At 41.0% G+C, this 26,592-nt stretch overlaps 2 protein-coding genes across 6 annotated transcripts in view; both read right to left on the bottom strand.

Annotated features, from left to right (window-relative positions):
• Window positions 1–26,592, bottom strand: part of sln (sarcolipin) — a 420,868-nt gene that overhangs the window by 127,043 nt on the left and 267,233 nt on the right. The gene's annotated exons all lie outside the window — the stretch shown is intronic.
• Window positions 1–26,592, bottom strand: part of gria4a (glutamate receptor, ionotropic, AMPA 4a) — a 161,823-nt gene that overhangs the window by 10,415 nt on the left and 124,816 nt on the right. For all 5 annotated transcript variants that reach the window (XR_011929567.1, XM_072461878.1, XM_072461886.1 and 2 more), the window contains exons 14-15: window positions 8,723–8,921; window positions 3,260–3,507 (exon numbers count right to left, since the gene is read on the bottom strand). Coding sequence is in view for 4 of the 5 variants with exons in the window: in XM_072461878.1 (XP_072317979.1) it covers window positions 3,260–3,507; window positions 8,723–8,921 (447 nt within the window). In the remaining variant the exon portion in view is untranslated. The remainder of the gene's footprint in view (window positions 1–3,259; window positions 3,508–8,722; window positions 8,922–26,592) is intronic.

Genomic DNA, 26,592 nt, shown 5'->3' with positions numbered 1-26,592 from the left:
GAAAGTGCAGAATGCTTTCTCCGTACCTCAGTGGGCACTCAAAGCCACACTGGGGCTGGTTAAGTCTTGCTCAAGGACACAACCTCAGTATTCACCTGTGGGAGCTGAGATCAAACCGCCAACATGTGCAGTGGATCTGACCTCTTTACCAACTTCACCAATAGGATTTGAACCGATCAGAGGATGAACTCTCCACAAACTTCACGCGGTGATGCAGATTTCCCACCCACACCCGCATCTAATGGTTCCCATACTTCAGTTTTACATCTCTACCCAAACTGCACTCTTGTTCCTAAAAAAGGAAATTAACTAGCTGACAAATAAGGATCATAATCTCCCAAAATCAGTAGAAAGTTGGCGCGGAACGATGAGTCACTAACACTTACGTCTCTTTCATTGTCCCCAACTGTGCTATTTTGTCAAAGTTAATTATATTCTTTCCCCCTGTCAAGATAGTTAAGAGATTTCGAGAGAGACAGTTTTCTCCAAGATCATCTAGTCACCATGACAAATCTCATTAACTAAAGAGGTGCAGATGAAAACAGTCCAAACATGAGCTATGGTAATAACAATTAAATATCAATCATCATCTTGCAAACTACAGCTACACTTCAGGAAGGCAACATTTACTTGAAATTATCTCAGCATTCATCCAAGTACGTAAACATCATCAGATCATTTTGGGGTGATTATAGCGCGCGGAAGAGGCAGCATCACCTGACGTGCACACCGTTAGCCACACGTGCATAGCTGGTCCATGGGCTGTTCCGCTGGAGGAGAGGGAGAAGCCAGAGACAACCGTGGATAGTCCCAGTAATGTCGCAGTAAAGTGGGGAGAGGTGGAAGGAAGGAGCTATCCATGTCTCGCTGTCTGTGGCTTTTCTCTCAGGTACAGAATAGCCACGGTTTGAAAAGTGAATTTGGGACTGGGGGAGAGCGGGGGATGTTTGCACCTTACACAGGGGAATATTACAGGACAGGACGGTTTATGGTTGAAATTTTACCAGAAAGATGGAGGGATGGAAGAGAAGTAAAGAAAGACCCGTGGCCTTTCTGCTGGGATAACTGATAACAAGTAATTACAGAGCCAATTTAAAAAAAGAAAAACTATTGAATATAAACAATAGGATAAATATTTGATACTTAAACCCAAAAAAAAAATAAAAACACTGACAAAAACAGAAATTGATAACTAGCAAGTTCTGTAAACTCTTTTAAATCTTTGAATCTTGAAAACATACCTTTATAGAAGGGCCTTTATGGATTAATTTAGTAAATGCAATCGTTAACTGTTATGTATTATTCTTTGGTTGTTTTTAAATGTCTCTAAGTATTATATTAACTGTAATTGTTAATCATTTCAAATTGGAAAGCAATGTGTAATAATAATAATTTGGAAAAGTGCTAGACAAATAATAAATAAGTGTCATTATATTATATTTGGTAAACGGTATACTAAAATTATCATATAAATTATAATAATAATTTGGAAAAGTGCTAGACAAATAATAAATAAGTGTCATTATATTATATTTGGTAAAAGGTATACTAAAATCATTATATGCAGCATATGTAATAAGATGTTAACTATGCAAACTAGCTATTAATTTGAGCTGATATCTATTTTGAACAGTTTTTAGTATCATGGGAACTCTACTCGTGTTCAAGAAACAAAAAATAATAACTAACTTCTTGTTTGGTTAACCTAGAAAAGCGTATATCATGAGCCCCGAGACCACAGGATTACCAGTTTGGCAGCGTCAAATGCCACAGGGCACCTCCTCTTCCTATTCCTCCATCTTGTTTGACTATGATATTGTTCAGTTTGTCTAAAATGATGTCATGTTACTCCCCCCTTTGGCCAGGCCCCTCTGCTTCCTGGTCCTCTGTCAATTCCCCGTTTGTGGCCATGAATACAGTGGCATCAGCCGGTGGCACTGGCCCTTCCTCGCGCTCATAAATCGCATAATCATCATCACTGTTGCCATAGTAACTGATGCTTCTACAGGATGGCTGTGACTGTAGACAGAAGACAGATGGACACGTTACCTGTGTGGTGTCCCTGTGGAGAGATACATCGAGTGAGTGCTCAGACAGTACAGAGTGAAGGGAGTGATGATTGGAGCAGACAGGAAGTACATCCCAATGGGCTTAAGTTTATTGTTGCACACACCACTGCCAGGATAGATGTTTATAGCTTGATTCTTGTGTGTGACGATTAACATGGTGCAAATTTTCCATTCATAATTTTCATAGTTTTCCAGAATTTTTAGATGTGTTACTTGGGAAAACATAAAGAAATTGATTGATGATAATGTTATATTGTACATGTTATATTGAAAAAGAAAAATAGGACAGATCAACACTTACTGTAATCCACTTTTTGATTCTATTGGCTTGCTGGCATTTAATATCTAATAATTGATGTAAAGTTTTTGACTTATATTACATATTTGGACTTACTTATGCAGTGTGCAGTTTTGGGACATAAGATTAATTTTAAATCTTATTAATGATTCATGAGTTAATCAAGTTAAAAAGTGCATGAAGAAAGAGTACCGTTACTAAACTAAATATTAAGTATGTAGTATTAAGAAAAATACTCAAGAGGTACTCAATAAAATGTAACTGAGTTTAGTCTGCTCCAACTAGTATGACATTACTACAATGTCAATATTCATGCTAAACATTTTCTAGAAAAGTTAGAGCTCCTTTACTATATCCAAACACCAAAAGTACACTCTTGTTACTATCCCTGCTTATCTTGCATTACTTTTTATTATTATAAACTGTCAAACTAATTATTTACAGTGTATGTACCTTTGAACAATACTTTCAATTGAATTAAGAGGGTGCAATAAGAGGAGAATTAGGATGTACCGACTGGTGAATAAATGACTATGAACGCCACAATGACAAAAGACAGTGGAATGGCATTAACAGGCCCCTATCCATAAAACACAGAGATGGGAAGAAGACATAAGCACGATGCCACAGAAATGAAGACAAACATGTATACTTCTCTGTCACTGCCACTGCTGCTTGGTGAAACCACGAGTTCCCAAACACGTAATTACTTTAGCACTTTAAATATCGTAGAAATTTGAAACACTTTGATGCCCACGTCTCACAAAGCAGCGGCGACAGGTTGGTTAGAGTATTGCAGAGAAAGGCACAGCAGGGTAGGTGAAATATCGTGACAAAAAAGCACAGCACCGTTAGCGGCTACTGTTTGTCATTGTCACAGTATTCCACCCACCTTAACTGTGAGCCTTTGGGTGTGGCGATGCCGTAGCCTTTGGAGTCCAGGTTCCCGCCGACTTTCATGGTGTCGCAGGGCTTCCTCTGCTCCGTGTACTCGTTCATGGTGGACTCCAGCAGAAAGGCGTACTTCCCCTTGGATTTGCGCACCCTGGCCACTCCCTCGGCCGTGGTCTTGGTGAACACGGTGGGCTCGGCGGACTTCATGTACGACCACATTTTCTCGTACACTGCGATTTTGGACCGCTGGAAGAATGGAAAAGAAACGGTTTGAGAGGAATTGTCGGTGTTGTGCTAGCAGTGATAATCTGGGTGGAGTTTGCATGTTTTCCCTGTGCGTTTACCTAAATAAAGATCACACATGCAGCCCGAGGGAAAAAGCACTAGAATTAACATTTGATTAAAAAAAAACAATAGAAAGAAATATTAGCTAGATTAGAGATTTTAAATGTTACATTAGGAAGATCAGATAACTAAATTCAGTAAAACATTTTGATTTGAGGACATTTTCTTTTCATCCATCTGTTTAAAATCAAAATTAGGATTACATAAAGGACAGACTATGAAAAGCAATAGGTAAAAAACAAACACAAAACCATATTTTTTGATTCTCAAGTGAATCATATTGGATCAAAAGGGTTGACCTTTAAAATTGGTAAAACTAAAAAACAATAAAAAGTGACTACTTTACAGTAACTCTAAAGTGACTTACATACTTGTTCCATTGTTCAACAGTCAAAATCAATTAAGTCAATTAAGAAAAAGACTACATAATTCTTCATTTTATTTAAGGCTATATTTTTTCCAGTAAACACAAAAGGGACTCGTCTAAACCAGGTAGATCAGAGCAAAATCCGGACAAAACTTCAAGTCTGAATTATAAGTTCACCACAGAACTGCAAAAGTCTATTTACCCACAGCAGTACCTGTAATTTGATAATCACTAACAAATGTTATTCTCATGAGAAAGTCACACAGATTACTAACTGTAATTGGTAAAAAAACAAAAAACACAATCTCCCAAAATACATTTAACACAGTATTATGCTCATCAATAACATTAATGATCATATAACGATGTAAATATTCAAATTCTGTCAGCGGATAGAATAATAGCCTTCAGCAGATGTTGTGTTGACGTGACGTGATTGTGCGCTGCTGACACCCAGATGTCCCCAGACATATAGTGTTGACACTGATGTGCTCCAGTCTGCTCCTTTACAACCAACCAACCACAATATGTATAATAGGCCTACTAACATCCTGCCTGTTTGTTTCCAATGCACTTTCACCCCTGGAAGGATTGGCACGCTGTCTAACCACGATCCAATTAATCAAGACAACAATGCGCACAGAGACAAAACTAATTATAAGTGTGTTTTGTTCCTTGTTTACCAGAGCCTTAATATTTCTCTAAATCACCACCATGTCGAGAGCACATTATTCACAGGGGAATACTTGGAGAAACTATGGCTACCAAATAGTCCATCACTATCATGTGTTTTGGGAGTGACTTATTATTCATAAATATCGGTTATTGAGGCACTGCAAACTGTCTGCCACATCAACATTCTCTTTGACTTAAAACTCCAACAATTGAAAGAATTGATGGATACATGTGGAATGTATTTTTGGTGGCAGAAGCACCAAATGTCACAGATTGAACTGAAATAACTTTGGATATTTACAAAATGGAAAACTTGACTTAATGACTTAACTTTGATGATGAAAATGGACAAATTTGCCAAACACTGGAACAAATGAGACCAATTCATGATGAAACATGTGCCTGACTGTCTTTGTTCTCTGTTTTTGCACTTGTATTTATTTTGTATTTTGTAATTCAATCGAGTTCCAAGACTCGATTCCCAGATTGAGAATGACTCTTGGATGAGAGTCGAAACGTTTTGTTTTTCTAAAAACAGAGTCCACATGATACAACAGATTTGGATCACTCCTGGACGAATGAGGGATTACACCGACTTGTAAGGCAAGACCTTTACACACATTTACCGTCCCAATCCCCTTTCATAATGTGGGACAAATGTCCGAGGTCTATTCTGATAAAGTCCTTGAAGAAAATGACATGTGTGATTGAGAGCTTTTGTCTTCCATCTTCCATTCCTAATACGTGGCATAGAACGACATTTACAAGCACATTTAAAAGGTAATCCGATGGTAGCCATCAATCTCACTTTAAATGAGTTTATGACGAGCATAGCAACGGCCGTGCTGCTGTGGGTTACGGGGCACGTATGAACCCACTCACCTGGAATAATCTATGGAGGAGATCAGAATGGAGCAGAGCAATTTTGCCTCATGTTTTTGCACTGTTATGTGTTTTTGGAGCAGTGGAGAGTGGAAATAACAAGCAGACAAGTCAAACTGTGGCCCAAACGCCGCATCATCTCTCATTGTGTGTGGATGTACGAGCCTGTGTAGAAGCGGTGCTGGTGCGTGACGGACACCTATCCCATAATGACACCTCCTCTGCCCGTTCTACCACTGACGATGTAACAATGCATCAGTATAGGGAAAGTTAAGATCGTAATAGATGACATTAGACAAGTGAAATGGCAAAATAATGTTCATAGTTTCCTGTTTATAGGCGGCATATTGAGTATGTTTCACCCATAGAGTCATAGATGCATCTCAGCCTGTTACTCAGACTCCATTACTTGGCGAGTCGATACAACCCAAAGTTATGTCAAATTGAACGTGCTTTCACATAGAACTGAATGGTGAGGCAAACCCCAGTGTTCAGTATAAAATGTTTATGTTACAATATGATATGTATGTCTGTAACATGTGAAAGAAGATGCTTAGTGCCTCTAGATTGAACATAACCAATCAGATTTTATTTTTTTTTACACACTAGCAGTTAAATATTATGAAATTCACATATCTTTCTCTCAATAAATGTGTTTGATGGTTTTGGTACAAGTCAACATCTTCTTGATTCTTTGAAATGTTCCTATTTTGAGCGCTAACGTCTACAGTAAAAAATACCGGGGACTGGCTCCTCTGAATAATGAGCACTTTGAGCTGGTGTTATGAAAAAACGGGTCACATTCTTCCAACAGAATTCCCTCCGAACATGGGACTTTGTGGTCCTCCATTGTGATGTGCACACACCTTCTCTCTCCTTGTCCGTCCAAACAGTTACCCTCTTTTTCCCATTTAATTTAAATATATTTTGTGGATTGGCTGTTCAAGTCAGTAATGCATTATACAATGCAATATACTTTATATAGTATTCCCCCTGAAAGTTCTGATTTATATGCTTCAATAAAGATTTAAGTCAGAAGGATAGAATTGATGTTGCTTTATTTTATTTCTTAATTGTAATAACTCCTAATTTATAAGCACCTATAAAAGTCCTGTTTCTCCAAGTCAAAGCACTTCCAAAGGACTCACTCAACACATCAAATCAAATCATTTTACAAATTGGTAAAAAAAACTCCTATGCTTTTTGTTATTCAAATCTTAAATCTCAATTTGGTTCTGTTTGACTTCAAACTTTGGCCAACCACCTTAAGATTTTAATATCTTTGTTTAATTCATATGTTTTATTGATTGATTCCAATGCTGATAAGTGGTGGTTGAAGGAAAGAGTGCAGATTATCATCATATTCACAGTACGAGGGCCGAATGAATAACGGCCAATGAGTGAAATCATTAAGTGAGACATTGCAAAAGTGCGATGATTCATGAATTATCATTTCTATTTATACAAACTCCCTTCACTTCTATATTGGACGAATGATGACATCTATCTGCCATAAAGAAGATATGACACAGGAAATTGAAACCAGCGTGAACGATCTAATGCACCGCGCTTTCTCCCGATGGCATTTTGAGCAGATTTCCTTCTCTGCACATATGTCCACTTTAGATAATTACATGCATGCTCACGTAGAACATAAGTGTCAGCGTAGGCCTAAAAAACACGCAGGGATTGGCGTGAACACACAGATAATTAATGGCGCTGGCGAATCCCCTTTAGCTCGGGGAGAGTAAATTGCTTTTTCACCCTCCACAGATTTCAGTGAGCTCGTTATGTTGATGATGCCACTGCAGCTCACGGAGGCACAAACTGTCTGCTCTTCCTCCCCTTCTTCCCCTTCCTCACCTTCAACCCCCAACTCACATCTGTAAGCAAATGGAAAGGATATTCACTGGAAATTGGGTGTAAGAAAAAAAAAAAAAAAAAAGAGCAACGTGCCAGTATACATTGGTTTGTTTTGGAGAATATAGATTGTTCTTTTCGTATTCAGTTCACAAAGCATTAAATAGCAATTTAACCATGGGTGAGTAGGTTAACGGGTGACGGTCTTATAAATCGGATCGTGCAGATTTAATTATCTGGTTAAAATGTTATTGCAGAGGTCATTATTGTTGTTGTGGAGACGTAACAAACTGTTTTTATTCGATTATTTTGGTGGTTTCTGTACCTAGAGCCAAGTTTTAGGTTGTAGTTTGGACAGATGTTGAGGTTTTATAACCACAATCTCATAGAGAGTGTATGAGCGAGAGGCTTTAATGTGCGATTTCAGAATCAATTTCCCGTGGATTCCCAAGGAACACTATCAGAATATATTCTTCTGATTCACAAACAGGCAATCAAATGCCAAAAAACTCACTTGAGGCTTTTGCACTAGTGCTTACAGTGTTGATGTTGTTTCTCATTACACAAATATTTGATGGTGAGATCGTTAAAGCGATAGCTATGAGCAGACTACAGCCTTGTCAATGACCATTAAGTTGCATACAAACCACCACTCACATTTATTTATAGTGGGTAGAGTTATAGTTTATTTTATTCCAACACATGTTTTTGCCTGCGCTCATTCACCATTGTTTATATTTGTACTATGAATATGATTTATTGTTGCATGTGGCACTTTACCGCAGCAACAGGTTCCCAGTTTGTGAACTTGACACACTTCACTGACACTTCTGATTCAATTGTTCATTTACAGTTGCTCGATCATGGTGACTCTGCTTCATCCTCATGGAGATGTTATCGATTCTGGAACTTTACAATATTAAACAGTTTTATCTTACATTTCTATTACTCAAATACGCAAAATGTATATTCAGGTCGAGTTGCCTTTCCACAGATCTGACCTGTAACTTAACCTGATGTTAACGGCTTGTCTCCATGGAATCGATCAATTAATTTCCCTATTGTGGAATATTTCAGACAAACATAACAGACAATAACATCTCACATCCCTCCACAAGAAAAGTTACATAGTGCACCATTAAGATAATCTGTAACAAAAAACAGATAACTTAATACAAGTGCTGCCATTACCTGCCTCAAAGTGAAGCTGCATCTAAAGCAATAAATGATGAACAATTAACAAAATGATGTGCCGTATGTCTTGCAGGAGCACTTTATAAGTAGTAGTAAAACTGTAGACAGAACATCTCTTAAAACGAGGAGGATCTTTACCCTGAAGAACTCCTTGGTGGACCCCGAGTCCAGCGTCCCGTAGGCGATCTCCGTCTGCTTGGCCAGGTCCTCCGCACTCTCTATGGGCGACACCATCCTCTCCACCGTGAGGAAGGCGGCCAGGTTAGCCGTGTAGGACGAGATGATGATCAGAGTGAAGAACCACCACACACCCCCAACTATCCGACCTGATAGCGATCTGCAGAGACAACACGGAAAACGTTTTTTAACTCTGCCGCTGGGTTTGCAAATAAAAGCTAAATGAACATTAAAGCCATTCAAAACAGTATCTAATCTAGGGCTTCCTCGAACGCTCTCATCCCAGCTTTTGTCTTTCCATGTGTGTTTACCCGGCTTATCTGGCAATTGTGTCAGAAGTGGCAAGTCATTCGGTCTGGGAGAATAGGCGTTAAAGTAAAAGGGAAGCGGAGAGATAGCTAAGTGTCTGTAAAAGGCCTTGAAATGTGAATGGGGACAAAAAGGGAAGAAAAACAGCCGACGGAAAGAAAACGTCTGAGCAGCTGTGTGTGGCTGTCCATGTGGAAAAGTCATTACGAAATTGGCAAAATATGGTTTAATATTTTAATGCTAAATTCTCAGTTGTTCAGTGTATGATTCCATTTTAATTATAACTTTGTGAAAGCAGGAATATAGTCATTCAAGTAAAACCCATTTGATTATTATTGGCTTGTGACGCAAACTACGATTCAAAGAGCACTTTAGCTGTGAGGCCTGATCATGTGACGTCAAAATACATGTTGTCATTTCACCAAACCTTACCGAGCACGGGCAAGTGTCTTTAAATAGATTATACCAACAGGAGATTATGTTCTCTCAACCCTGTGTCTGTCTTTGCTGTCAATATTGAATTCATTTATGTATTGAATTCATCTTAATACCATAATCCCACAATTAGAAAACAAAATCTCAAAAAATGTACTACTTTTAAAGATGCACATTGCTATCTTGCATTTCCATCCCAGGTGTTTTATACCGTGGAACATTCCAGGAAAAGCAATAACATTACTTTGTGCACATGTTTGACTATCAGGAGGATTCGTCATCTTCCGGAGCAATATTTTGATGGCTATTGTTCTTGGTCTATACAGTTCACTTATGAAGCTGTGCCAATGTAATAAGACAAGAGTATGATTTACAACAGAGTCCTGCAAAGTTGTTCCAAACAGTACTTCATGTAGTGCAATCAGCCGACTGTATTTCTGGCATCGGCGCATGGGCTGTTAGTCAGTTATTTATGATTCTTTATAGTCAAGCAATGGAGCAAGAAAGAAGCATTGATTTGAGCACAGCAGGGCGTTGCTTTAACTAAACACCTCATGTAGGGGGCCAAAGTTACTGTATTGATCATAAATGGACAACCCACCCATTGTGGTCTGACCTGTTATCAATATAAAGAAGTCTAAATTCCCACACTGCTGCGCTTCATGCATCAACAACACATGGTTCTGCCAATACTTTGAATGTAGCCGGACATAGAATTATCCCAGAGGGCGTTTGTGACAGAAAACATGTTTACAATCCGGTATGAAAGCTAACATTAGTCCCAAGAGCCAAGTATTCAGACAACGAGCGAGTATATTGATTGAAAGGCCTTTTTATGGTTCGTTAAACACCACTAGAGAATATTGGCAAGTATGATTGACAGGTGTCTATGTGCTTGGACTCACATCTCAGCGCTTTATTCAGCAATTTAAATCTTAGAGTTAATCTGCAAAATAAGACATAGCAATTAACTATCATTCTATCTTTTGAATGGTGAAAAGTGCTCAAAATGGCACCTATAAACAGTGACTATATTGAAAAAGTACAGTTCTTTTGGATATCCGCATTATGTGTTTTTTAAGCAGTTAGAGCATTACAGAGAGCATACTGGATGAACTATATGTAATTGTGTTATTGGGATTTGGACACTATGCTGCTATTAAAGAGAAATCAAATGCATCGACTTCACAAATGCATCGACTTCACAAACTCCTGCAGTTTCAAGGCCCCTTTATATCTTTAATAGCTGTTATTAAAACACAAAATTCGTTTTTGTTTGCTATTTGGAGACAGTCCAGATCAATATGGGAGCTTAAAAGTACAGGTAAAAAGAAGCTATTAAGGAGGAAATGCCTGCTCTAGTGGTCATATAAAATAATACAAAGTAGGTATTATAGGACTGTTCTTCCATTAAATTTAGATGTGTGCAATATTAAGTCATCCAAATAAAAAATAAACTGCATGCTATTTAAATTGTTGGTTAAAATGTTACGTAACTGTTGTCATGTATCTGAAATTCATCTGTTTTATGACTAATCTGTTTTGCTTTACATCTCACAAGAGGATGAAACTTGTATTACTCAAAACCGCTAGCTTGAAACAAACATTTTCTTTTGGTCTAATTGCATCAATACATTTGTAATCTCAGCTTTGTCAAGAACGCCTCGTGTTGTTTTTTCCCCCCGTCAAAACAAATGCTCTGAGCCTTCATTACAACAGCTTAATCATAACAGAGCCATTTGACGCTAGCTCGGATCGGCGCTGCACCGCGAGCGAGGGAATCCAAATGAAGACGGAACACCTTCAATGGTCCACTGGAGAGCCGGATGGAGCCGGAGAGGACGGCGTGATTAACAACATGTCTGCCACATAATGCATGTCCTTGATGTTTAGTTTGAGCCTACATGTGTTCATCTGGTGGAGTGCGGGCTGCGAATCTGGACTGGGTCTTGCTGAATAGTTACACCTTTTGTAATGTGATTTTACATTGCCTTAACAAATAATGAAGACAATGTTATATAATGCCTTGATTTTCAATCCAGTTGCCAGGGAACACTAGTGCCTTGAGGGATTGACAGTTGTGCATTGATGCATCACATGTGGATTTAAATGAAACATTTTGGAGTGTCCAGAAAAAACAGAAAAGAAAGAAAGCAAAACAATTACCATGACCCAGACACAGTGGCATGGACAATATTTGGAAGTGTAGATCAGTAGGATTAGAGTATTTACAACAAGGCACAATATTCATAGTGATATTAGGACGAGGTGGTTTTGGACAGTACAGTCAAAATGCTACATCACTAAATATGTCCTGGCAGTTCTTTTTTCAAATCATTGAGTTGTAAAAAGTGCAAATGTTTTCATGCGGCCAACATTAAAAATGAACATAAGACCATGGACCATGTGGTAGTACATGATACAATTCATGTAGCGTCGTGCATAGAGGGTTGTCTATATCAACCAATACCATAAGAGGTTATCACATCATGAGTTTCAGCTATAGATGAGATAGGTGTATGATGGTCAATGGTGAGTAATGATATTTTCCACTGTAGAGTTCAAAACACAATTAAAGTGTTTTGCTTCAGGGTGGATTTTCTCGGGGAACGCCGGTGTCCCCCATCAACCCAAAACATGCACATTAGGTAAAGCTCATCCAGCTACAGTACTGCTGACCAAGCCTACTACAAAGTCTGGAGATGGGTCCCCGGGCACTGGACAGCATGGGTCACTGCTCTGGAGGAGAGCCCCCAGTGACGTCGAAGGATGTGTCAAATGCACAGGACAAATTTTCCTACAGGGACAATAAGCTTTACCTTAACCTTTAAATAAAAAAAAACAATCAAGTAAACAGTTGTAGAGATCTAGATAAATAACAGGAAAACTACAGACTACATACATTTATCATCGATGCAGACTTAGTGATCATACACAGATGTAGATTTTTGAGTGAGTTGAGGTGTCCTTTATAATAATAATAATAATAATAACTTTTATTTATATAGCGCTTTTCAGTGACCCAAAGACGCTGAACATAATAAAAAAGGGGGGGGTATTTACAGACAGGGGGGACAACACGTACAGAACACATTAATATACAGATAAAATGAACATTTTATCTCCCCCTTAGCTCTACTCTGCACAATTGGAGCAACAACATAGAAACTTTTTTCAGCTTCCACTTTACAATGGGAAAGCCAAACAAATGCAAAAATAAGGCAAAATAGTGAGGGATATGTTTTTGCTTTATATTTAAAATAGACACAACCCCAACAAGTATCAAAGTTGAAAACTAAACTATTTGACCTAAACAAACCATTCATTTAACTTCTAAACTCAATGCTGCATTTATAACAAGTCCTACAATGGTGAAATGTATATAACTTTAAAGGCATTTTCGGACCCAACTAATATGGCAATTCTGAACAACGCTCCTGCCACTTGATGCATATCCTTGATTTTCAGTTTGACAGGAACAGAGTGGCAGTTTGAAATCCATGTTCAGCCTTGGTTACAGTTAGCGGCCATATTGCCTCCTCAAATTCATTCCCTTTTCATTGTGCGAGGTAGAATAGAAGGCTTTGGTAACCTCTCTGTGGGTGAGCATTTGGAGCAATGTCCTTGGTTTTGTATGTGACATGTCTAGATGCTTTGGTATGCAACAGCCAAGCCTTTTGTACACCGACCCATGTATCATCTATGATAGCTAACAGATTGCCTTCCCAATCCAGCATGTGAAAGATTAATGGTGCACCGTTTCACCTTTCCTCCCCTCCAACACACACATGCACGAGATGCTTTCATTCAGAACATGTGATTTTCTTAACCAATAAGCAGTAGCAATTTTTAGAAACAACATGGGCGACTGTATTGAATTCTAGACTTTGATTCTCGCTTGACAAATGTGCTCCATACTGCCCCATGCTAACATGTATGACTCAATTCAGGAGATTTATGAGAGAATACTAGACTAAAACAATTAGGCAATATGTATAGTCTCATGGCAATGCAAACACTGGTCATACAGGGACTGGTCAGCCCTGAGCAAAGGGCCCCAGACTCCAGACTCCCGGAGCGTGATCCCTCTGTAGGTGGAACAGGTAAATGCTGTAATGATCCTGAAGTGTTTGAATCCACCCAAAAACAAAACAAAAAAGCATTTAAAACTAAAATAAAAAACAAGATTTATTTACCTTGCACTAAACAAAATATCTTGCTCTATCTGCAAAACATGAATTGAAAATAGGAGAATAAAGTCATTGACTGCGTACGTGAAAATAGAATACAGCACTAAGCAGCACATTCCAAGATGAGAAAACTTTACAGATTTGAAAAGTAGCCAGCAGAATCCAAATTTCATTAAAAAAAAAGTGAAATAAACACATTTACAGCCTGTTCCAATAGACAGGCCTGGTCTCCAGAGCTCCTTCTACCTGGGGTGAATACTTGATTTATACATCTGTTTAAGGTCTACTCTGCCCTTCAACCAAAATGCATAAGCTACACAAACAACATAAGCCTCAAGCAGGCTTTGTAAAAAATGAAGAATTCATGGGTTTTATCAATATTAACAATGTCTGCCTCAGATAAGACGTTTAATGAAAAGTGCTAATGGGAAATACAACAATTCACACTTGGAACATTTGTACTTCACAGAGAAAACATAAGTAGTAGAAAGCACTATGTAAAAGACGTTTGTAGTGAAAACTTTTCTGAACCAGGTTTAGATCCTGACTCTCCATGGTCCAAGTCTGACATGATAATGTCTGATCAGGGCCGCTGCTAGCCATTTGGGTGCCCTAAGCAGAAATGCTCAGTTGTGCCCCCAGGCCCCCAGCCAACTTCAAACACGTAAAGAATGCGTAGGGTTTGATGTCTGTAATACAATCTGAAGCCGACTATTTCTGAAGTTATTTGATGAGGGCCCTCAACCGAGAGGTTTTCAACAAAAATCATGTCGTCTTCTGTAATCTGATGCATTTTAGATGTAATATAATTAGCAACTCCTTACTCAGTTTATTATGAGGGCCCTCACAGTCCCTCCAAAACTATGTTCCCACTTGCGCTTTAGTACGGATCAGTTTGCTCCAACTTGTTCCCACTTGTGAAATTGACGGATTAGAGCTGCTCCACTTGCCCCGGCCGAGAAGCGAGATCGGCCCCGGTTTCGCTCCGGAGCGAGTGGAACCAGCCAGGAGCGAGACCACCAATCGAGTGTCCGTTAGGCGGTGTAATTGCCGAATCGGCCCCAGTCTCGCTCCTCAATTATAGACCCTATTCTTAATATAATAAATACTTCACTCGAAAGTGGCTATGTTCCACAGTCCTTCAAACATGCAGTCATTAAACCTCTTCTGAAAAAGCCTAATCTAGATCCCGACCTATTGGTAAACTACAGACCTATTTCAAATCTTCCCTTCGTCTCTAAAATCCTTGAAAAAGTTGTAGTAAAACAGCTTTGTCGCCACCTGCAGGACAATAACTTATTTGAAGTTTTCCAGTCAGGGTTCAGAGCCCACCACAGCACTGAAACTGCACTAGTTAAAGTCACAAATGATTTGTTATTAGCCGCTGACGATGGACTGGTCTCAATCCTGGTTCTGTTGGACCTCAGCGCAGCGTTTGACACCATCGACCACAACATTCTACTGCAGAGGTTAGAATGTGATGTAGGTGTTGGAGGAACAGCCCTCAGCTGGTTTAAATCCTATCTATCTGATAGGTTCCAATTTGTTAATGTAAACCAGAGCTCCTCACCAAGCTCTAAAGTAATTTACGGTGTGCCACAGGGTTCGGTACTCGGTCCAATTCTGTTTACTCTTTATATGCTGCCATTAGGCAACATTATCAGAAAGCATGACATTAACTTCCACTGCTATGCAGACGACACTCAGCTGTATTTATCAATGAAACCTGATCAGAGCGATCAAGTAGACAGACTTAGTACATTGGTCATTGTGCTTGGCCCTAAGCATCTACGAGACTCTATCTGAGCAGATAGCCACACTGGACAATGTCAGTGTAGCCTCCAGTTCTACTGTAAGAAACCTTGGAGTCTTATTTGACCAGGAGCTCTCATTTAAAGCTCATATAAATCAAGCTTGTAAAACAGCCTATTTCCATTTGCGCAACATAGCCAAAATCAGAAGAATCCTGCCTAAAAGTGATGCCGAAAAACTTATCCATGCATTTGTAACGACTAGATTAGACTACTGTAACTCCCTGCTTGCAGCGTGTCCTAAAAGCTCCATAAAAAGCTTTCAACTGGTTCAAAATGCAGCAGCAAGATTACTAACAGGAACAAAAAGAAGATAGCACATTACGCCGGTGCTGAAGTCTCTTCACTGGCCCCCCGTCGAGTCTAGAATCAAATTCAAAATTCTACTCTTGACCTACAAAGCCATAAATGACATGGCCCCATCCTACCTCAAAGATGCTATAGAACCATATCATCCAAACAGAGCTCTTCGCTCTCAGAATGCTGGCCTTCTGGTGGTCCCAAGAGTCTCTAAAAGTACAGTAGGAGGTAGAACGTTTAGCTACCAAGCTCCTGTGTTATGGAATCAGCTCCCGACCCATGTTAAATATGCTGACACAGTCTCTTCATTTAAGTCCAGGCTTAAAACGTTCCTCTTCGAAATCGCTTATGGTCAGACTAGTTAGGAACAGAAACATAAACCCACAGCTTTAGCTATGCTGCCCTAGGAGTAACTATGCTGGGGGAAGTATGACAGCTTGAGCACTATCCTCTTCTTCTTCTGACTACTTATTCTATCAAACAATATTTATTTTTTGATTCCACTTGCAAACTGTTCACCGCCTTCTTTTCTTTCTCTCACTCCTGAGGACCTGTGGACCCAGATGCCCCTCCCCTGGTGAAGTGGTCCCTGTCCTGTGTGGACGGTCCCTCATCTGCCTGAGGAGTGGGTCCAGCTCGACTCCGACGGTCCCTCATCTGCCTGAAGAGTGGGCCCAGCTCGCCTCCGACGGTCCCTCATCTGCCTGAAGAGTGGGTCCAGTTCGCCTCAGACGGTCCCTCATCTGCCTGAAGAGTGGGTCCAGCTCGACTCCGACGGTCCCTCATCTGCCTGAAGAGTGGGTCCAGTTCGCCTCAGTCGGTCCCTCATCTGCCTGAAGAGTGGGTCCAGTTCGCCTCAGTCGGTCCCTCATCTGCCTGAAGAGTGGGTCCAGTTCGCCTCAGTCGGTCCCTCATCTGAAGAGTGGATCCAGTTCGCCTCAGTCGGTCCCTCATCTGAAGAGTGGGTCCAGTTCGCCTCAGTCGGTCCCTCATCTGCCTGAAGAGTGGGTCCAGCTCGCCTCAGTCGGTCCCTCATCTGCCTGAAGAGTGGGTCCAGTTCGCCTCAGTCGGTCCCTCATCTGCCTGAAGAGTGGGTCCAGTTCGCCTCAGTCGGTCCCTCATCTGCCTGAAGAGTGGGTCCAGCTCGACTCAGACGGTCCCTCATCTGCCTGAAGAGTGGGTCCAGCTCCAGTCTCCTTGTGTCCGTCTGTCCGTCTGTGAGAGTCGGATCTCTCCTTCACTGGAACTCCTCCAGGTTTCTACGCTTTTTTCCCAAAGAGGTTTTTTTTGTAGTTTTTCCTGGCCGAGAAGGAGAGTCTAAGGACAGAGGATCCTGGGACATCGTCCCTCGCCACCACAGACATTGTCTGACTCCATCGCCACCACAGACATTGTTGATTCATTTCTCCCTGTGGCCCTCAGAGGCAACTGTTGTTGTGATTTTGGGCCTTACAAAAATAAATTGATTTGAGTTGATTTGATTTGAGTGTGAACGCACAGTCAATTGATCCGGTCTAAACATGGCCGCCAAATGAGCCGGATCAGTTCAGTCCGGACTAAACTGGTCAAGTGGGAACACAACTAATGTCTCTCCTCCGCCCTTGCTCTGCCCCTGCTCCAGCTATTTATGAAAACATGATTTAGATATTTGTAAGAAGTTGGACCGTAAGAAGACTGTTTTGCTCCTTGTGGCTGGCTTGTAGCTACCTCTGCACATCTCAATCTCACTATGGAGAGAGAGAGAGAGAGAGAGAGAGAGAGAGAGAGAGCGAGCGCTGTTTAATTGCCAAAGGAACAAAGCAGCCGCTGCACAAATAGCCTGTGTCATTCAAGCCAAACTGAGAGAGCGGCGGCGCTGTATCAGATGCTAAAGACTAAAAATACAGTTGTACAGAGATGTTTTTTTTTGTGTATACTATTTTATAAATACTTGCGTCATAAACTTTAATCAACTTCAAGTGTTGTAGAAATGATCTGCAGTACCTTGATGATGGTTAGATCATCAAGCTCAAAAGGTTTACGTTAAGAAAAATCTGAATTGTTTTGTGTCTTGTGTGTAATAGTTTTGTTAAGTGTGCAAAAGATCTGCAATATTTATTATGCATATTTCAGAAAATGTGCCAAAACAACTGTACTGCTGCTGTGGCAACCAATCAGGATCGTAGGTCTGAGTATAGAGCTGGAGGATTAGCATATTGTGCATTTGACTTAATGAGGGAACTATTGAGCAGTGTTTTCTAACCAGGTGCATGAGGACCCAGGAGTATGCAAACACTTAATACATCATTTTAAATGTGTTTGGAGTGATTTAGGACAACAATATTATATTTAGTGACACTGTGTAACTTACTGGAAATGGAATGTCGTGCATAGAAACATGGAGATCAATATTTATTCTTCAAACTACTTAAGGTATGAGTGAGACAAAGCTTAGGAGGTACGCAGTACAGGTTGGGAACCACAGAACCAGATTACCTCAAAACGTTTTTGTTGTGATTTAGTTTTGATTTCCACAATTGATCACAATATTATAGTCAGCAGTCTTCAGAGGTAGTTTTCAGTGACCCGAAAGCTCAGCGCAGTACTTTTCCCTCCTGTATTAAATCAGGACGTAGTTTTACCTTGACTTTTCCACCTGCTCTTTTACAGATGTGAGCTAAACGAAATCTCCCGGCTGATGAGAAGAGACAGAACAATGCCACTGAACAATGCAGGAGCGGAGGAGAAGAGAGGAGAGAAGGCAACACATCAAAGAATATCAGATGAATAGATTAAAGATTAGGAGCAGCAGGCATGATAATGAAAAGGGCTAATGAAATAAAATATCAAGGTGGATAATGAAAGTGAAGCAGAACCAATGGGACACACCCGGGGAGATAAGTCGCTCTTACCACTGAGTCTGCCAAGCCCTTTCACGCCAAATTTACATCCTTTTCCAATTGATTTTTAGAATATGGTGGATGATTTTGGACAGTTTTCTTAACTATGCCGCAGTAAATGATGAATGATTATGGTCAGCGTCAGCAAAAAAAAAAAAAAGAAGATTTTATAAAACCAAAATGAGCATTAATGAGCTAATGTGTGGGAAAAGAGCGCATATAATTGAACGGATGATTGTTTTGTACAGTTCACCATTACATCATTATTTTGGCCCCTCCTTATCTCATCAACCGCTTCCATCGACATTGTCCGACCCGCTGCCTCAGATCAGCCAACACTAACATCCTCTCGTCTCTCATCAGGATGTTGGGGTCCGAGGCTTCGCTGCAGTTGCCCCCACCCTCTAGAACTCATTACAGAACTTCAAATAACAACTCCTCTGTTCCATTGGTTTTTACACCATTGCTCTCTTTTTTTGTTTGGATTGTACAAGTGTCTTTGAGTGTCCATAAAAAGCACTATATAAGTTTGTCATATTATTTACATGACTTGATGCTGAGTTTATTATGTTTCAAGTCGTCACTTAGTATGCAACAATGATCAATCCAACCCGTCGAGCTGAGTTACCAAATTGTATACATTTAACACAGCGTCTGTCACTTGCTTGTCTGCATGGAGATGTTGTTGCCCAGCCAAGCATTCTCCACAGTATGGGCCTTAAATCTCTCCATCCATGCTTGAATACAGGTGTTTATACTGCTCTCATAACATGCATTCTTACTACGAGTTGGGTCGCCACTCCACAGATCTGACCTGTAACTTGGCTTTGCGGCGCCACCTGCCTGTCTTTACGGAGATAGTTTACGGAGTATACTGCAGAACACTCCAGACCAGCAGGTGGCGAACTCTCTACCAGAAAAGTTACATAGTGCACCTTTAACAAAACAAACTGACAATACTAATAAACACTAGTCTTATTGACTTGTAGGTTATTGTATTGTGTCAGTGACCTTGAGGCCTTTCATTAGTACTTAGTGAAATACAGTGCTGTTTGTTAGTCACGCCATCACGATCTGTTGCTGCCATTAACTATTCAACACACCCTCAGCCTTTTACTCTGTACTTACACATGACATACCTCCCACTACGCACGCACGCACGCACGCACACACACACACACACACACACACACACACACACACACACACAAACTCGCACGCAAGGGAGCAGAGCTGTAATTCCAGACCTTTATTGACCGGGACACATCCAATTCCTCTGAGATGCCGGCTCCTGATCATATTAAAGCTCCTCGTTTTTATTTTCCCGTCTTATGTCTTGTTGTGAATTTATTGCCACCTTTAAAAAATGAAAAAAAAAATCTACCACTTCGGTCCCTCCTAACCATTAAATACGGCAGCGCCCGGGCATAAAAGCAGTGTTGTGGAATCTGTCGTCTCAAGGTCACTTCTGGGCCGGCGAAGTGCTCTCGTGTCCGGCCATTAGCTGCTGCTTGATTGGAGTAAGGACGAAAATGTGAAAAGGGTGCAAAGGGAGGCACGTGTCAAGTGTCTGCGCCGTGCATAGCTTTAAAGAGCTGTTCTGCTGCAAAGTCAAGAATGGTCACACATCTGGACTGCATGTTTGTTTTCTGCAGGTTTACTATATATAATGAAATGATGATAGCGTGATATATACATCTATTTCCACTTAGAATTGTTGGAGTCATGGGAAACTTGATAATATTGTTGACTGCAAGTGCTATCTGTCTAATTTCCAATTATCCACACATCTTTACTATTGACCAAAGCAATTCATCAGCATCGTCTCAGTTGCATTCAGTACAAAAATTTGGTGATGTCATAATCCCATGTGGAGGGCAAGGGCCTATGTTACTCAATGGAAGATTTACTGCTTTTGAGAAAAAATATCCAAAATAGATACTCGCAAATGTTGAACCGTCATTATTTGTTTGGGATTGGCTCCTATAAATGGGTTTCAGAAGACATCACAACATTCTACAGGCCAAAAATATTGAATACAGATAGGGACAGCTGAAATCTAGTTAAAATCTGTTTAAAATGCAGAGTTTTGTTATAACAGAAGTCGATAGTGAGTCTCGTTACTAATGGAAATTGTCAGATTACAAATTTGTGACTTTACCTTTTAGATATTTCACAGCAAAGTACAATGTAATCGATAGCAGATTCTGGCTCTTGCCCCATCTGAGGTTATGACATCATCACATTCTCGAATCGGAATTCAGATCATTCTCAGTGATCACATTCTTTTTGTACTGGGTGGCAAAAAGCTATCAATTAAACAGCTGTTTCTCTTATTTAGAGCTGAGGATGCAATTTTTATGGCTTTTACTTTGATTTTCAGTCGTGCCTAGTCCGTCCCAGTCATCTCAAGTTGAAAACCGTTGCAGTTGCTTCAGTCTTGTCGTGTGGAGCAGTTACAACTGGACTTGCAGCTGAATTACAAAATGTGCACCGACAGTTTACTGACACTTCCACAAACAGTGAGCCCCAATGGCCAATAAAAATTAACGGAGGCCACGCTGGAAACAGTGTCTGGGCTAAATCGTTTTAGAAGACAGAGATGCAAAAACAATGGAAACAGCGAGGTCTAAAAGGCCTAAAAGCAAAATGCAACCACAAACTATTTTTACACTTACAATGAAAGCTAAAGCACATCGCACATAATGATGGCACTCACTGTGTAAATCAGCCCTCCTCCTCTCTTCCTCTGTATCTAATGTCCTCATCTGTTTGATCACAGCTCCAAATGACACAGGTATTCCTCTGATAAATCCACGAGAAGAGTGTTCAGAATTAGAATCAGAATCAGAATCAGAATCAGAATCAGAAAAGGTTTATTGCCATTGCCAATGAACAAAATTCACAAACATAGGAACTTGATTTGTGATTCTGTGCAACATAAAACAATGAACAATAATAAAACAGAATATGTAAAATCAAAAATGGCATGCACTAAAGAAAACAATTTAAATCTACTATAGGATCAAAGAAAAATATGCTTACTACACAAAATGTACAGTTGAATTTACAGATGTTATAGTAGTAGTGCGGAAATTGAACAGTGCAGTGAGCGATTGATTACATTAGTTAAAGTGACAAGTGTTTAAGAAGTGCTCATGAGTCCAACGGCACAGAGGGGACAGAAACTGTTCTTATGGCGGCAGGTTCTGGTACAGATGGACCATAGCCTCCTGCCTGAGGGGAGTGGCCTCCTGCCTGAGGGGAGTGGCCTCCTGCCTGAGGGCAGTGGCCTCCTGCCTGAGGGGAGTGGCCTCCTGCCTGAGGGGAGTGGCCTCCTGCCTGAGGGGAGTGGCTCAAAAAGTCAATTTCCAGGGTAAGAAGGGTCGGCTGTGATACGACCTGCACGTCCCAGAGCCCTGGAGACGTACAGGTCCTGCAGAGATGGAAGTCTGCAGCCGATCACCTTCTCAGCAGAGCGCACAATGCGCTGTAGTCTCTGTTTGTCCCTGGCTGTGGCTCCAGCGTACCACACGGTGATGGAGATGTTGAGGATGGACTCAATGATGGACGTGTACAACTGCACCATCATCTCCGCTGGCAGCTTGGCTTTCCTCAGCTGCCCCAGGAAGTACAACCTCTGCTGGGCCTTCTTGATGAAGGAGCTGATGGAGGGCTCCCACTTGAGGTCCCGGATGATGGTGACGCCGAGAAAGCGGAGGGAGTCCACAGTGGAGATAGGGGAGTCTGAGATGGTGAGGGGGGGCCGGGGGTCTGTGACTTCCCTGAAGTCCACGATCATCTCCACTGTCTTCTGGGCGTTGAACCACAGGTTGTTACTGCTGCACCAGAACACCAGCCGGTCCACCTCCCTCCTGTAGACAGACTCATCCCCGTCCGAGATGAGCCCGATGAGGGTGGTGTTGTACGTAAACTTGATCAGTTAAACAGTCATGGCTGGAGGTGCGGCAATTTGTGTACAGGGAGAAGAGCAGGGGAGAAAGTGAAAAGCCCTGTGGAGCTCCTGTGCTGATAGTCTGAGTGTCTGAGACGTTCTTCCCCAGCTGCACGCACTGCCTCCGATCCATCAGGAAGTCAGTGCTCCACCTGCAGGTGGAGTCAGGCACGTTGAGCTGTGAGAGCTTGTCCTGGAGCAGAGCAGGGAAGATGCTGTTGAATGCAGAGCTGAAGTCCACAAACAGGATCCTGGCGTAGGTTCTCGGGGAGTCCAGATGCTGCAAGATGAAGTGGTTTTCCAGGTTGATGGCATCATCTACAGACCCGGTGCTCTGTAGGCGAACTGCAGGGGGTCCAGCAGGGAGGGGGTGAAGGACTTGAGGTGGGGAAAGACCAGACAATCAAATGACTTCATGACTACTGAAAAAGTGACTCGTATCAGCCAAGCAGACACTGTTGTAGCTGTTGTAGCACTCTATTCTTTTGACACCCGCAAATCATGGAATCAGTGATGTGGGTTGAGCCTATTCAGACCAGACTTTGTAACCAACAAGACAATTGCAAAATCTCATACCGATGTCTAAAAAAGTAGGCAGATCAAACATTTTTTGGCAGAATATTGTGTGACAAGGCAGATTATAGGTCAATCATCCCAAAAATGTCCTAGCTTTGTGATTGATTTATATGTCTTAAATTATTTGCTGAATGTCTCTCTACTCTGTCCCCATTATCACACTGGCTCCGTCTAATAAAATTTGCTGTCCAACTAATAGACGAAGCCTCCAAAACGCAGCATCGCATATGGTGAGACGACGAGAAGAGGACAGTGAAGGAGAAAATCATGATTAGTCTGTGGATGAAGATAAAGGACGGCAGATAAATGGATAGATAGCTGCTTTCCTGGTGATAGGCAGAGTAAGTGAGTGGAGGAGGGAGCTGTGTGCTCACTGTGTCTCAGACTGCAGAGATGACTGCAGTAGAGGAGCCCAGACCCAGGCTGAATACCAATGGAGCTTCTCTCTGCCAGCTCAATACACAATACACAAGGCACGCTGGCCGACGCACACGCGCATAGGCGGAATATCAATGCAGACGCCAGGCCTGCTTAATGTGGTGGACGAGCTGACCCAAAACGCACAACGAGAGGTTACGTATCAGACTGGTGAAATATAGAACAAATGAACCATTGACTCAAAGAACTTACAACATGAAAAACTATCAATCTCACGCTCTCCCACCAATCTCAAGACTAATAAATGACAAAAAAATAAATAAAGACTACGCTGATATTTACAGAATGGAACAACATCTGCTATAACATCTACAACATTTCTGACAATGCCAACTTCATCTCATCCAATACAAAATACTACACAGAACACATCTGCACAGAAAAGGGCAAAATTCAGTTCAAGCACCCAACTCCACTGTCACCTGCCTCCAAAAAAGAAGAACGGGTGGACAGTTCCACCCGTTCTTCTTTTTTGGATGCAGGTGACAGAATCACTCTCGGCCCTTATGGAGAAGACCCTCTCCTGACAATAGGCCGGCACATGCGTTCTGAGGACCACACAGCCTTAAACCCATGGAGCTAAACTCAAACCACGCTGAATAAACCTGTGTGGGAATCAAGGATGTTTGCAGGTTGTGCCCTAACTGCGCTTGTGCAGAGGAGAAGCGAAGCAACAGCAGCGCCAAGTCTCAAAAAACTGACTTAGACACTATCTTTTAGAGACAAGCCGTTGTTTGTAGCTAAGGCTCTGTTCACATTTCCAATAATTAGATTTTAGGTAAATTACGCAGTTATTTTACACTACTTTGTGTAATGAATTGGCCGATGAAGTCAGTTTATTTATCCATTAGCACTCACATAAGTTATGTGAGTTCAGCTTTGTAGGACAGGTGTTTGCCCTTCATGTGGGAGACCTGGGTGGGAAGTGCACCATTGCAGATTATTTTTTCACCCCACTTTTCCATTATCCACTAAATATTGATGAACACCCCAGGTCTGTTGGCTCATCCATAAAAGTCCCCGCACACCATTGATTCTAGGTAAAAGGGGTTAACATGAGCAAGCGCCATAGTATCTATTTACACAGTGCATCTTTACAACCAAAATACTTGCTTAACACATTTTAGTTACTTATTTTAAAGTATTTCTGAGTGAATTTGAATTGGCGGCAGTGGCTCAGTGGTTATAGCATAAACCAAAGGTTGGGGGGTACAATTTCCGCTCGGTCTAGGTTATTGTGTCCTCAGGCAAGACAGGTGGAGGTCGGAGCGACCGCTGGTGCAGATTGGCAGCTTTCCTTGAAAGGGTTAGACTTCCAGGTGGTGTGGGGCCTATCTCTGTGGATTTTACATGTTCACCTACTTCCCCTGCAACTAAAAATATATACAATAGGGTCCTTTGATTTCAGTTGGACTGTACTTAAATAAATACATAAAGAAACCCAGAAGGAGGCAGAACAGAGGATCAAGCCAAAGGTCCAGACATTTTTGGAGTAGATTGGTGATGCATCATAGCACTTTACATCAATAGCACTTTTAAGGGAGCAAAGGGCTTTCAAAAAAGATTGACAGTACACAGAGGCAACAACCTTACAGGTTATTTAGAGACAAATAACACTAATGGTAGCTCTAGTTTTCCACCAACAAATTAATGTATTTTGTTTATTCGTACAAGGTCGGCTGGCTAAAAACATTACATTTAGTAGCTTGAGGGAGTTTTTGTGTGAGAAAGCTCTGAGTCAGCCTTCTACCCTATTGTCATGTAACCTTTTCATTTCTTTTGTATTATTTATTTTAATATAATCTTATATTAAAAGAAAAAAATATATACATATTTGTCTGTCTGATGTCTGTTACTATTTACAGCAAATAAGGTTAATCATATAATATGTGGATTGTTGTTGATATGGGGTAAGCTATATTATCCTTGTAAATATATTGTCATTTACGGTTGATTTACTGCCATACTCACAAACAACTTTCCCCAAAAGAACAAAGTCTGCCACCCTGCTTCAATTTCTCAGCCAAGTGAAGCCAAAAATCAATTCTAGCTGACCAAGCATAGTCACTTTGTTTTGAAACTGTGAAAGCAACTCTACATTAGAGGTGATAAAGTTACAAGTTGGCAAAAGCTTAAGGAAGTGTCTGGGGAGAGGGGAGTCTGGATGTCTTGAGTAAATTGCTTCCTGCCACTGTGCCCTAAACAAGCAAATACTATAATTAAAACAATGTTATTGCTTCATTACATTAATCCAGGTGGTAAACTATTCATGGGTTTCAGCTTCCAGTTCACAGGTTGTTTTCAGGACATTTCACCATTGAAAAGATATAACATTTTGTTTTGATTTGTTGATAACTACGGCAATGGCATCAGAACATTCTAAAATGTAATGTAATAATACCTGGCCCTAGCTGGAGGGCAGGGGCCTGTATTCATGGGTCCAAAGTGACGTAACACACTCGTTGCTACTGCCATCTTGAGGACAGAAGCTACATGCTGCACTGTGGGCCCTGCCAACAACATGTCTCTTGTTTCTCTCTTGTCTTGTCTATAACATCCCAAAAGACCTTGAATGTTTGTCTCCAGAAATTGATTAGCGCCATGAGGAGGGACCAGTTGTTTCAAAGGAATCTCTCCAGACGGTGAGCTTAGGTAGTTAGCAGCTGGCTACACATGAACCTACCAAGTTAATTGAGTGACTAATAAACATAATTTCCTGCTTTAGCACACTTGGACATACAATCCATGTTCTTCAATGCCTTGAGTGCTTAACAGTGCAAAGAGCGGTTGTTGATAATCCAAAGTGAAAATCTAATGTTGAACCTTTTTGAGGGATTGGGTCCACAAGTTTTCCCCATAAAACTAGTGAATTTAAGTATAACTTTGTGATTGAATAATGCCACCACACTTTGAAGCCAGCTCTTCACTCACACATACA

This window comes from Eucyclogobius newberryi, unplaced genomic scaffold (genome assembly GCF_026437365.1).
Source record: "Eucyclogobius newberryi isolate DKJ021-1_F unplaced genomic scaffold, fEucNew1.0.hap1 SCAF_10, whole genome shotgun sequence".
Classification (NCBI taxonomy): Eukaryota; Metazoa; Chordata; class Actinopteri; order Gobiiformes; family Gobiidae; genus Eucyclogobius; species Eucyclogobius newberryi.
This window is presented reverse-complemented; position numbering and strand designations above follow the sequence as displayed.